Source organism: Pantherophis guttatus, chromosome 5 (assembly GCF_059756535.1).
Source record: "Pantherophis guttatus breed Tessera chromosome 5, ASM5975653v1, whole genome shotgun sequence".
Taxonomy (NCBI): domain Eukaryota; kingdom Metazoa; phylum Chordata; class Lepidosauria; order Squamata; family Colubridae; genus Pantherophis; species Pantherophis guttatus.
Window position 1 is genome coordinate 27417718 of NC_142067.1, and position 13133 is coordinate 27430850.

General features: G+C 39.1%; 1 protein-coding gene across 3 annotated transcripts; it reads left to right on the forward strand.

The window, feature by feature from the left end:
* Positions 1-214: 214 nt before the first annotated feature.
* On the forward strand, positions 215-11933 carry CCNA1 (cyclin A1). 3 transcript variants are annotated; one of them, XM_034411383.3, is made up of 9 exons: positions 215-562; positions 2156-2334; positions 3563-3797; positions 3911-4026; positions 6517-6740; positions 8096-8300; positions 9597-9710; positions 10596-10729; positions 11644-11933. In XM_034411383.3, exons 2-9 carry the CDS (start codon positions 2179-2181, stop codon positions 11693-11695), a joined length of 1236 nt encoding a protein of 411 aa, XP_034267274.1. In that variant the 5' UTR covers positions 215-562; positions 2156-2178; the 3' UTR covers positions 11696-11933. The 3 variants fall into 3 exon arrangements, with proteins under 3 accessions (XP_034267274.1, XP_034267265.1, XP_087750905.1); XM_034411374.3 differs by having other exon boundaries at positions 459-612; XM_087894779.1 differs by lacking the exon at positions 10596-10729 and having other exon boundaries at positions 460-612.
* The last annotated feature ends 1200 nt before the right edge of the window (positions 11934-13133 follow it).

Genomic DNA, 13133 nt, shown 5'->3' on the forward strand with positions numbered 1-13133 from the left:
GCCCAGCCCAGCCCAGCGCGTCTCTGAAACTCATCACAACAAGAAACAACAACAAAAGAATGAGAAATCACGAGGGGGGGGTGGGAGCCAACTCTCCGCAGACAATCCATCTGAAGTTTTATTATTTCGATTTTCCAACCGCGAGGAATTTCCATCCAGGGGGTAACGACGCCGCCGCGCGTCGAGAGAACGGGTGGGAACTCGCCGTCAGGCCAGGCAAAAAGTTTCTCCACCCGGCAGGAGGCGAGAGATCTCTATGGAGATCCCAGGTTGCCACGGGAGCTGCCCTCCGCATGCAAGCGGCAGAGCGGGCGGGCGGGCGACCGCCGGCTCTAACTGGCCGTTCCCAACAGACGCGGCCGGCTTGAAAGTAATTAGAGCGCACGCCGAAGGGCCGGCGGACGGGGCGGTACGGCGTCGTCGGGCGCTGATTGGCTTACCGGCTATATAGGCTGGGACGGGAGGCCGGCGGGGGCTGCGTTAAGTCCTTGTCTGGCTCCGTTGGTTTTTTTTCCCCCCTGCCTGGACTAAAGGAATCCTAAAGGCACGCCTTTCGCTACAGGTGGGGAGGAGAGGAGCGGGGAGCGGCGGGGTTATTGCAAGAAGAAATGGGTAACTTGTCGCAAGGTCCTTTTTTGGGGGGGGGGGTTGCTCCCGGCAGCGCTTCTTTTGGGGGTACAGCCGAGGGGCGATGGGGAAGGAAGGTTGGTTCAGCACTCGGAGCGAACCACTCCTTCTCCCACCCTGCCCGCCTTTTTAGTTTGCCTGGAGTTGGTAGTTCTAACAAATCGAGCCATCCTGAACTTTTCCCCCTTCTCTCTCTCTCTCTCTCTCTCTCTCTCTCTCTCTCTCTCCCTCCCCCTCTCTCTCCACCCCCCCCCCACCCCGGTCCTTAATGTGATGGGGGCTTGGGGAAAATTGTTCTGCTTTTTTTTTTTTATTTATTTGATTTATATGCCGCCCTTCTCCGGAGACTCAGGGCGGCTTACAATGCGTTAAGCAATAGCCTTCATACTTTTGTATATTTATACAAAGTCAGTTTATTGCCCCCACAATCTGGGTCCTCATTTTACCTACCTTAGAAAGGATGGAAGGCTGAGTCAACCTTGAGCCTGATGAGATTCGAACTTACAGTAATTGCAGACAGCTGGTGTTAATAAAATTAACAGAAATCATTTCTTCCAGAGCTCACCCATAACAGAAGATCATGTGGGGGGGGGGTTCCCCCCCCTTCAAACTCTTGTTCTGGGAGACTTAAATAAATGTTATTTTCCCCCATAGCAAGCTTGCGTGTCTCCCAATGTCTTAATTATCGGTAATAGTAACAGCGATTAAGTAGTAACAGCGACGGACTAGACGTGCCTTCTAGGTAACTAGCGTCTGGATTCATGCAGTTTTGTAACCATGATTTGGTAAATAAGCCCTATTGGCTCAGTGGGCTTATTTATACTAGATCGAAACACTGTGGCTTTGTGATGCATGAATATAGTCTGTGTATCATGGGATTTCGACTTGTTTTCTTGGAAGAGATTGACGGAGACTTGGTTTTATGGATGTAGCTATGTGTGCATAGCACACTGAACTGCAAGCTAGTCTACTATAGATTAATTTACTTAAGTGTGTGAACTGAGCCCATTTCCTCAGGTAATGGATTAGCATCTTGCAAACTCATACTATTGTGTTAATTGAATAGATTAGAGATACCACAAATATCTTACAGCTGTGTGTTCCCATAAGACCTTCAGCTACATTTGATTTATAAATCAAATTAAAAAAAAAAAAGACCTTCAGCTACATGCCCTTTCGGCCAATTGAAGTCCATAGCTTTCAAATGACAAAATTATCCTGGGGAACAGTGTTAATCCTATCATTGCCATCTTCTTTCAAAAGCTTACTGAATTTGAGGAAGATCATAGATGGGGAGGTATGCTAATACAGTTCTAATATTTGAAAACCAATGTATAGGCGGAGTGGGCAATTAGCTGAATGTCTGTTGATGTGCAGTTTCTCATTGTGAAGATAATGGGAGTGCTATGGAAACCCTGTGAAAATGTCACATGCTCGAAGATTTTCACTGATATGTGCTAAACCAAAGAGAGTAGCAAGTTGATTAAAAAACATAATTGATGATTTTTTTGGGTTTTTTTCCCCCCAGGATCAGCTGCTGATTTGCAGGAAATGTATCATAGCAACAAGGATGATGAGATGGTACAAGCTGGACTTCGGGGTGCTCTGCCACTTCCAGTTGTACCCCATGACAGTCAGAATTCCCAGCACAGAGTTATTCTTGGGGAGCTGAGAGAAAATGGACAGTGTCTAAGATCCTCTTCCCATGTAAGTTGGAAAGCATTTTGGATTAACCAGGTGTCTAGGTGTCTGAACAGAAGGGAAAAGTGTGGTGGCTCGGTGTTTCTTTTTTTAATCCTTAGAACTTTCCAAAATATATTCAGTTTCAGTTCTCAGGTTTGGAAGTCTTAACACAAGCAGATGATGTCAAGGTAGGAAAGCTTCCCTTAGCTCTGCAGGACCAGCTGAAGCTTTTGAATGCTTTTCAAGGACAAGCTGGGCATTGCAGTAGTGATCAGCAGACTACTAAGGCATGAGTGACCATGAGCAGTGCCTCCAAATCTATGAAAGGCTACAACTAGCACCCAAGATGTATTTGGGCAAAAGTTATCTTGGCCATGGCCCCCACTGCTTTTGAGCAGGAGCTGTGAGTCCAGGAGGATTTCCAAATTACACTCTGGGGAAAAGTAACCCTAGCCAGTTAACAATGGCAAATCCCAAGATATGGGGTACCCTAAAGCCCTCAGCTATTTAGTCTTGTCAGGTTTGAGCTGAATCTGCTTCATTTCCCAAGAATTGTCAAAGTACCTGCACACCACCACTTGGCCCAGGAGAGAGATGTACAATTGTATCATTAGCATTCTGATGACACTTGACCCTCTGCCAATGAAGGTCTTCTTCCAGCAGTTAAATGACAGGATTTTTTCCACCACCACCGAACCAGCCTTGGAAAGAAGAAAACCATTGAAAAACTCTGCCTCCCATTCCCATCCAGCCAGAAAAATACCATAAATGATGGTATTAAAAGCTGAGACTTCCAGAGGTCATCTACATGCATGATCAATGCCATCTTGGTACTACATCCTGACATGAAGCCCAAATATAATGAGTCCAGAGTCTGTTTCCTCCAGAAGGAAGCTATAGACCTACCACTTCTCAATAACCGTTCATCAAAAGAAAAAGTTTGAGACAGGATGAAAATTGTCCAGTACTTCATGTTCTAAACCGGCTACTTCTGATCTTGGGCTGTTGGAATCTGAGTTATGGGTCCCATCATAGCCATGCAGCGTGATCTATAGCCAATGATAAGAATTGTGGTCCATCAACACTTAATGACCAAGGCTGATCTGAATAATACTGCTTTCATTTTTTTTATACAGAACTATAAAAAGTAAAAGTATCTGGAAGTTGAGTCATGGCAACTGGACTTCTTTTCTGCTTGGTTTAAAATGTTTGCTGCTTATCCAAGTAGTTTCTTCAGTGTATTCTTTTTCAGGGAATTTCCATGATGAGAGCAGTATCTGGATCAGAAAATATGTTTCCTATGACTGGCAAATATCTAATGCCAACCTCTGTGTCATCCAAAAAAAGCTTTACTGTTTACATAGATAAAGTGGAGGAGAGAAGCAAAAATGATTTTATAGCTGCAGAAGAAGTGGAATATAGTATGTGTGAAACTGAGACCAGTACAATAAAACCTAACCTTCATCTACTGTTGAACTTAAGTACAGGTAACAAATCATTTAATTGGGAAAAGATGTTAACTTCTTGCGTTATATGTTGCCTCTTATGAAAGCAGCATTTGAATGTTAAGGAGCACTTTTTGAATATTTTGCTGGTCTAGTGTCTCCAATGTTGGTGGATAAGTCTCTGCAAAATGAAGATTATGAGGGTAACGAACTGGACATGAGTATTGATGAATATGCAGAAGATATTCATAATTATTTAAGAGATGCAGAAGTAAGTAAAAAAAGTAAACAGACTTGCTTTAGTTCTGTGTAATATTATCCTGTAGATAGTGTCTATGTAACACGTATACTGCATGAATTTCAATCTTCCTTTTTGACACTGTCTCTTAAACTTCATCTTGGAGAATGTTTCCTTATTGTTTATTATTCCTAGAAACTGCTTCCCATTCTATCTGAACAGCTTTAAAATTGATGATATTGATTTTGCATTCCATACTTGCTAAGAATGGCTACTAAAAGAGGATAGTTCTATTGTTGCATAGCTCTATATGCATTTGTGCACTGCTGTCTCTCTGCATATTTTAATTTCTATGACCACCTGCTTGTGACCACCTACTTATTCTGGGGGGAAGTAGTTTTGAGAGACAGTTCTTTATTTTACCACTATATATTCTTTACTCTCTTTTCCTTTTTCTGTACTATAAGGTAACGTATATCTTACAATTTAGGTAACATATATCTGACAAAACATTCTAATTAACAGAAGACAGTAACACTCTTATTTTCAAGACAGCAAAATGCTTCTGTGGCTGTGCTACAGATGGTTTCATGTTGTTTTGGATAGTTTTGGTTTAATATTAAAAGAACTCACTTTGGTGTACTCCTACACCAAAATGATTATAATATTTTCTGGACCTATATTGGGCATGAAACAGTGAGAAAACCTACCTTCCTTAAAACAAAGTAGGGAAGACTGTTAGGCTTAATCATAATTGCTTCCCAGAAGCCATCTTTGCCAAACTATTGTGTATCCTCCTGTTCTCGTATCATGATTGGCTCTGTTATCTTAAAGGCAACACTTATATATCTGCAGCTCTCCAAGAATATTGGTATACTACTTCCAAAATTTTCACTTGGTGTAATTACTGCCTCATTTTATCATTCAACTTACAAAACTTTTCAATATTTAGGGGAATCTATAATTTCAAAGTTAGTGGCAATTCTTTGAGCCATCCACATAAACAGCAAATCTATTGTCCATTTGGAGATTTCCAGAGAAGCACGCTAGCACTCCAAAATGCTTTTTAAATCTTAGCTCACTGGATCCATACATTGTTGCTAAAACAATTTATACCTTATGTGATATGTGGCACTTATTTTTGTGACTTTGCACCAACAATACAAAGATATAGGCGTTAGCAAACACTTTAGAGCAGTGGGTCTCAACCTTCCTAATACCGCGACCCTTTAATACAGTTCCTCATGTTGTGGTGACCCCCAACCATAAAATTATTCCTAAAACCATTGAAAATATGTGTTTTCCAATGATCTTAGGCGACCCCTGTGAAAGGGTTGTTTGATCCCCACAAGTTGAGAACCACTGCTTTAGAGGATGAAGTGGAATTTGACAAGTTGTAACAATGGAGGAACCAAGAAGAATTTCAACATGGACAAATGCAAACTCCTGCACTTGGGTAGAGAAAAATCAAAAGCTACACTGTAGGATGAGGGAATATTGGATATACCTACTTTTTATCTAGTGCATATAAAAACGTAATTGGTTACCTTGGTCACAAGCTAAATATGAACCAATTATATGAGGGAGCTTCAAAAAAAGCAAATGCAATCCTAGATTTCCAAATATACATAAAGAAGATCCTGTCAGTATCAAGAGAAGTCATCATTCCTCTCTTTTCTATGTTGATCAGATCACAACTAAAACACTAGGCCATCAACCCATTCTAGGAAGCATATTGGCAATCTGAAGGTGTCTTCATGAGAGCATCTAAAAATGATGAAAGGCCTGGAAGGAAAAAAAATTAAGGATTGATTGGAATAGCTTCCAAGAATGTTAAGTTTATCATGGACAAGATGAGATAGAATTATTCAGAGTGGTTCCAGAAGACACAGCAAGTAATAAGGGATTTAAATTACAAAGAAGGAAAAATGCCATAATGGTAAGGAGTGTTCAGCCATGGAACAGATTGACTTGGGAAGTGACAGACACTGTTAGTGGAGATATTTAGACAGAGGCTGGATGGTCATCTGTTGGGATTGCCGACATGGTAAATTTCTGCATTGGGCAGAGGACTGAACTACATAGATTTCTAAGGTTCTCTCCAACCTTTGTGTTCTATGATTGGTAGTTATAATAAACTATTTTAGATATAGTGGTTCAGAGATCCACAATTTTACCTCTCCCTAAACCAGCATTTTTGTTTTTTTCATTCAATCCAAAAGTCCTCAAGATCTGCCCCAAACGGAAGGGGAGATGGAGGACTAAACTTTTATTTCTTGCCCAATGGCTCCATCAGCCAGCATTCTTGGAACAACTTGGAACATTCATAGATAACTTTCCTGATAGAATATAGTCAGTATTCACACATTCTATTAGGTCACAGACTGTATACTGAGTGTCACAATTGTTGACATCTTGTAGCACATTAAACCAAAGCCAAGTCAAACATATTATGGCTTAGTGCAATATGTGTAGAAGATATATTCCCTTTGCTTATTCTAAAGCTAAACCCTTTGTATGTAGGTAAAATACAGGCCCAGACCATGCTACATGAGGAAGCAGCCAGATATAACTTCTGGGATGCGTGCCATCTTAGTAGATTGGCTAGCAGAAGTTGGTGAAGAATACAAGCTTCAGACAGAGACGTTGTACCTTGCTGTGAACTACTTGGACAGATTTCTTTCCTGCATGTCAGTCCTCAGAGGAAAATTGCAACTTGTAGGAACAGCAGCCATTCTCCTAGCTGCGTAAGTATGTTTATATAAAAGACAACCTGTGGCAGATGACTGTTCTTGGATAGCTTATCAAGGTGATAGAAATGGCTGAGAAAAAAATGCAATAAAGCATTAGTATGCTTCCAGTTTGGTCCCATATTTTTCCCAACCTCCATTTCCAGCTTTTATTGTTCTGCACCAAACAGTTTAAAACAAGAGTTTTAGAGGGGCTTGCAAGGGATACTTGTCTTTGTGTTCATGCATCAGAACATATAGTATATCCCTCTTATGAAAACATTTTGAAGATCTCAGCCTGTCTGGCAAGCAGGGAAGTTACAATCAGAGGTGGGATTCACTTACCTTCCCTACCAGTTTGCAAATGTGAGTGCACGCGTCCCCTCTACTTATGTGCACGGCCTTCCGCGCACCTTCGCGCATTACATCCGTGTGGGTGGGCGGAGCCTCCCGCAGTCGCCACTACTGGTTCGCCCGAACTGGACAGAACTGGCTGAATCCCACCTCTGGTTACATTCACAACACATCCTGCCCATCCTATCCTATGCTAGAGATAAAATCTGATATTGGATCCTCATTTTGGATCTGCACCCTAACTTGAACTTTACCTTACGTAAGCACATGTTGATGATTTTGACAAGTCCCCAGGGCAGGATTAAAAGAAAAGCTGTTTTGAATGCAGATTGGTTAGCAGGCATAGTTCCTAGTTCACTGTATCTTACATTTCTACAAATGCCTACAAGACATGGCAGACAAGTCTGTAAGAATTTGATATCAAATTCCCTAGTTTGTCTATTTTTATATAATCCCTTAATATTTGATAATATTAACTGACACATTAATGTATTTGTTATATAGACTACTTAGATATTAATACATTACAGAGTCATGCATAAATGTTTATAAGAAAATGTAAAAGTGAGTCATGAATAAAAAAAAACTTTTGAGGGGTAGGAGATGAGGTGAATGAGCTGAGTTGAGTGAGAGATTTTAGCTGGTATAAATGATTGGATGACAGTAGCTATAAGTGAATAAAGTACCAAACTAGGAAAGTTTAGCCAATCCTCAGCCTTAGAACTCAGTGGCTAACTTTGGGCCATTCACACACACAGCCCAACCTATCTTGTGGGGTTGTTGGTAGGAAAAAAATATGTTGGGGGAACTAATCACGTTGAGCTCCTATTTGAAAGGCAGGAATTAAATTAGTAAATGAATAAAAGTAAGATCTGCTCTGTAATGAAAATGTAGCTCAGGTACATTTTTATTTTACATTTTAAAGATTATGATGCTTACACCGAGTGGTCGTCATGGATTAACTGGATGAAAACACACTTGATATACAATGAATTTTTCTACACCTTTCTTTTTCCTAGGAAATATGAAGAAATCTATCCCCCAGAAGTAGAAGAATTTGTGTACATAACAGATGACACTTATTCCAAAAAGCAACTGTTGCGAATGGAACACCTGCTTCTTAAAGTACTTGCTTTTGATTTAACTGTGCCAACCATCAATCAGTTTCTCCTTCAATATTTACAAAGACACAGTGTAAGTCTTAAGACGGAGAACTTTGCGAGGGTAAGTTCTTTGCTTTATAGGTTATTCTTTGTTTTGTAAGCATTTAAAGGACATCTAGACCACAAAACAAATAGCCACCTATTTGCACTGTGATATCTGTTTTCAAGATATATATTAACCTGTTATGTTGAAATTACATTTTTAAAATACAAATTGATACTTCAGTGGAATTTCAATCTAGGTGTGGTGTATCTGATTAACAGAGTTCATCCAGGCTCTTCTAAAACAGGTGAAGTCTGTATTACTGAAAGGAGAGATTTGCAAAGGAGAGAGACAGAGCTATACATTTCTATTCAGTCTCAAAAGCCTTGGCTGTGAAAACTCTTCCCAAAATTGCTATTGAATCATGAACTCATCATGTTACAGAAGATAGAATTGTCACAAGGAACATATTACTACATTGAACTAATTTAATTTAAACTGAAATCAAATAGGATTTATTAGGATTTGAATTCAAACAAATCTAATTACAGTTTTAACCCTGTCCATTTATTGCATATTATTCCTAAAATGCCATTGGTCTTATTACAACATACTTTTTTTTTTTTAATTTGATTTATATGCCGCCCTTCTCCGAAGACTCAGGGCGGCTTACAATGTGCTCAGCAATAGCCTTCATCCTTTTGTATATTTATACAAAGTCAGCTTATTGCCCCCACAAACTGGGTCCTCATTTCACCTACCTTAGAAAGGATGGAAGGCTGAGTCAACCTTGAGCCTTGGTGAGATTCGAACCCTGCAGTAATTGCAGGCAGCTGGTCTTAATAAGCTTAATAACAGGGTGCCTTAAGCCCCTGTACTACCAAGGCTCTGGTACAATATATTTGTGCCTTGGGATAATTTGATAATTTGAAAGAAGTGGGACAGAACCAGAAGAGTGAGAATTGTCCTCATCTCTCTTCCCACCCCAGGGATAAGTGGGGATGGGATAAGAATACCATTTGCAAAACAACAACAACAACAAAAACCATAAATTCCTTGCAGGAGCCATTGAAGAGCAATATGAAATGATATCATTTAATAAAAGTACAAGCTGTCAAGGACAATACAGCTATGCAAATACAGAATTGGGCAAAGTTGAAAGGAAGTACTTCTTTTCCATAGTTTAAAAAGCAAATAGATCAGTATTACTTTGCTAATGATCATAAGCAAAGTGCAACAAAAGGATGGAAAAAGCTTGTTAATTTTTTCAGCTGAGCAGAAAAACCAGTGTAAATAGGCCAAACCATTAGTAATATTGATACCTTTCATCTTTCCTAATGTTCCTTTCTTTAAAAAAATATTCCGTTTTTTTAGTACATAGCAGAATTGAGTCTCCTTGAAGCAGACCCATTCCTGAAGTATCTGCCTTCACAAATGGCAGCAGCTGCTTATTGTCTAGCGAACTACACTGTGAATCGGCATTTCTGGGTAAACGTTTATTTTAATTTAAAGGGGCTTGAATATGTCTGGGCATTTTTCAAGAATGTTCTACAAAGGATAAGAAGGTTTCTTATGTTTTCTTTAGCAGCATGTTTTATTTTATTTTAGCAACTAGCTTCAGAAATGGCTACTTCAATGAAAAGATCAGTACTATGACAAAACAATTTCCAATGCTTGCTTTTTAGGCTATGCCTCTAAAAAGAATGTTTACAGATTTTAGCATGGGCTCAACAGCTGTTTATTTCAGCACCACAGGCTTTGTCCTGGCACCTTGCTCAGTATTTTATCTCAAACCGAGCAGATGTGAATTTGTCATTGCTGGAATGAGGTGGAGTAAAGCCTGTGAGTAGCAGTTTGCTCCAAAAACAGTCCTAGCGATACAACACTGTGTTGGGTTTCTTCAGTTTTATGAGAATGTTCCCATTATGTACAGCAAAGACCCTAAATTTCCTTCCAGATATATACTTTAAAAATCAAATTATAATGCTTAATGTAACGGAGAAAATTATTAAATATTGAGGAGTTATATGAATTGTATTTAATTATTTAATCCAATCAAGATTAGAAGTTAAATTTTTTGCTTACTACAAAAGCTGCCAAAACTGACAACATGGTAGGACATGACTGAAGTTTCATAATTATAAATGGGGTAAATAGTGTGAACTCTTCAAAACTGAGCAAAGCTTTTTGCCTATAGCTTGAATTGATGTCTTTCAGGATCCCTATATAATGTTTTAAGGTAAGGCTGCTGAGTTGTACAAAGTCTGTCCTAACTTAATAGCTGATTCAGCATAAGTTTCTTTCCAGGTCCTTTCTTGTCTCTCTGAATTTATTTGTAGTACTGAAGCTGTAACTCTGTCTTCTCATGAGCAGCCAGAAACTCTTGCTGCTTTCACTGGATACTCACTGAGTGAGATTGTGCCTTGCCTAAGTGACCTGCACAAAGTATGCCTCGATGCGCCTCATCGACAGCAGCAAGCAATAAGGGAAAAATACAAGCTGACTAAGTAAGTTCTTGGGTCAGCAGCTGCATCTTGTCCTTCTAATCACCATGTCAGCTCGTAATGCCAAATTTGGAAAGATGGAAGCAATCTAGTAGAACTCAAAAAGTGGAGAGGGAGGGACACAGGAGATGGCCTTTGCAACAATCACGATGATGTTGGACCAAAATGCCCTTCATCCTTTACCATTGGCTATACCTATCCAACATAATAAAATTGGAGTTCTTAGGTTGCTTGTCCCATCTATTCAGATTGATAACACTGAGCAGACTACATATATCCATTTCACACAGTATATGGGTGATAGATTCACATGTATGAATTTTTATTTTGTTAAACTCATTGTCTTTCTGTTGATAGGAACCTCTAGTTATTCAAGGTAATAAAACTCCCCCATTATAAGCTTATTGAATACACCTTTGGGATACATTATTTATTGATGTTCATATACTTTGAAATTAATTATAGGAATCTGAAAAATTACTCTCATTTCTTCCTTGAGTATTCTACCAGTGATATATATTCAAAATACAGCATCATTTTAGGTAATAGATAAATATCCTAAAGCAATATAATAAGCATCAGTTCCAAAGATGCCTAACTCTTGCAGACAGAATATAATTTGGGAATGGCAGAATACCCGCAGTTCAGAAACATAGATCTTCCAACATTTATTCCGGTGTGGAATTCTGCAGTAAAACCATGTGTTTTCCTGGGATTGTGTTTGTGCCTGGAAAAGATGCAGCTGCTTTAAAGCAGTTCATATAGGTGCTATGATTCTGTTTGTGGATGGTCTGATGCACATTCCAGAGATGGAAAATGATGTCCTGTACAGCCCTGGTTTCTGCGATCAAACCACTGATCTAGAGCACTGGAACTTAGAGACTGTCATAAGTAATAAGTGGCTTCCTTCTTTACAGATATATGCAAGTATCCCTTCTGGAGCCACCAACTCTTCTACCTCTACACTGAATTGCAGCATGCCCAGAAAAACACAGAAGCTGAAGCACTTGCCTCCTGATCAATAGAGTTGATCAGAATTGTTATTTTTATAGGGCACTGCAGGTCATGTGTCTAATCTGCTGCTAAAACTATTTTTAGACGATCTTTTGATCTATAGCTACTGTATATTGTATTACAAGGACTCAGTATTGTAGTTTTTATGATAAACTAAAGACACTTTTAATAAACATCTTCAAAAGAAAAAAAATTGGTTATTAACTTTGTATATCTCCTTTGCTTCTGAACAGTTTTAAAGAGGTGTGATCATGAAATTTGCCAATAAAATGAAAACTGGTACTATGTCTTAGGGAGAAATGGTGGAGAAAGACTTTATTTAATAGTTTGGTTTGACCTAAATGGATATCTCAAGTTCAAATTCTCCCTTCCGTTTCTCATCTCAAGATAAAGCAATTTAATCTCTACTATAATTAATCAGCCTGGGTTAGATGACAGCTCTCCAGCAAAACGGAAAAACCAGACTGTTATCCAGGATGATCACCTCCTAGAAATCAAAGCTAGAAATAATATAGGAAGCATTAGAGAAGTGGGATGCTGATAATGGAGAGAATTATTAGTACTTATTTCATGCTGGAAGAGCGCTAGAAATTCCTTATCTAGGGAATAAACAGACATTTTATAGACATACATTAAGGATTATGTGGTCATATCCTTTTCACTAAAGTAGTGACACCTTTTTTAAAAGTTACTCTTCATGAAAAAAAAAGTATTTTGAAGCTGATAATCATATTCATTTGGAAAGGTAAAAATTCCCTTGAATCAAGCTCAACCCTTGGTGATTTTTTTTTTTAAATTTGATTTATATGCCGCCCTTCTCCGCAGACTCAGGGCGGCTTACAATGTGCTCAGCAATAGCCTTCATCCTTTTGTATATTTATACAAAGTCAGCTTATTGCCCCCACAACTGGGTCCTCAATTTACCTACCTTAGAAAGGATGGAAGGCTGAGTTAACCTTGAGCCTTGGCGAGATTCGAACCCTGCAGTAATTGCAGGCAGCTGGTCTTAATAACCAGCTTAATAACAGGGTGCCTTAAACCCCTGTACTACCAAGGCTCTTATTACATGGACATGTTCATTTAATTCACTTGATAAAATATGGGAAGCGGTTTGACATTACAATAATAATAATGTTGATAATCTTAATGAAAATTAAAGGAATCAAAATGCCCCGTGGAAATAACACCAAGAGTCTGAATGAAAATGACACTACAGCTACCTGATATCTTTCAAGCTGACAACATCAAGCAAACTGAAGTGAAGAAGAAGGTTAGAAAGAAAAAACAAAACTGGGGGGAATGCCATTAATGCTGTTAACCCCTGGGCAATTCCAATAATTGTTCCAGAATAGCAATAGCACTTATATACCGCTTCACAGTGCTTTACAGCCCT

What these genes read in the sequence shown, in the direction of transcription:
- CCNA1 (XM_034411374.3), top strand. An exon ending in GTCTAAGATCCTCTTCCCAT is followed by an intron (nt 2,335 to 3,562) that starts GTAAGTTGGAAA and finishes ATTCTTTTTCAG; the next exon opens with GGAATTTCCATGATGAGAGC. An exon ending in GAAAAATACAAGCTGACTAA is followed by an intron (nt 10,730 to 11,643) that starts GTAAGTTCTTGG and finishes CCTTCTTTACAG; the next exon opens with ATATATGCAAGTATCCCTTC.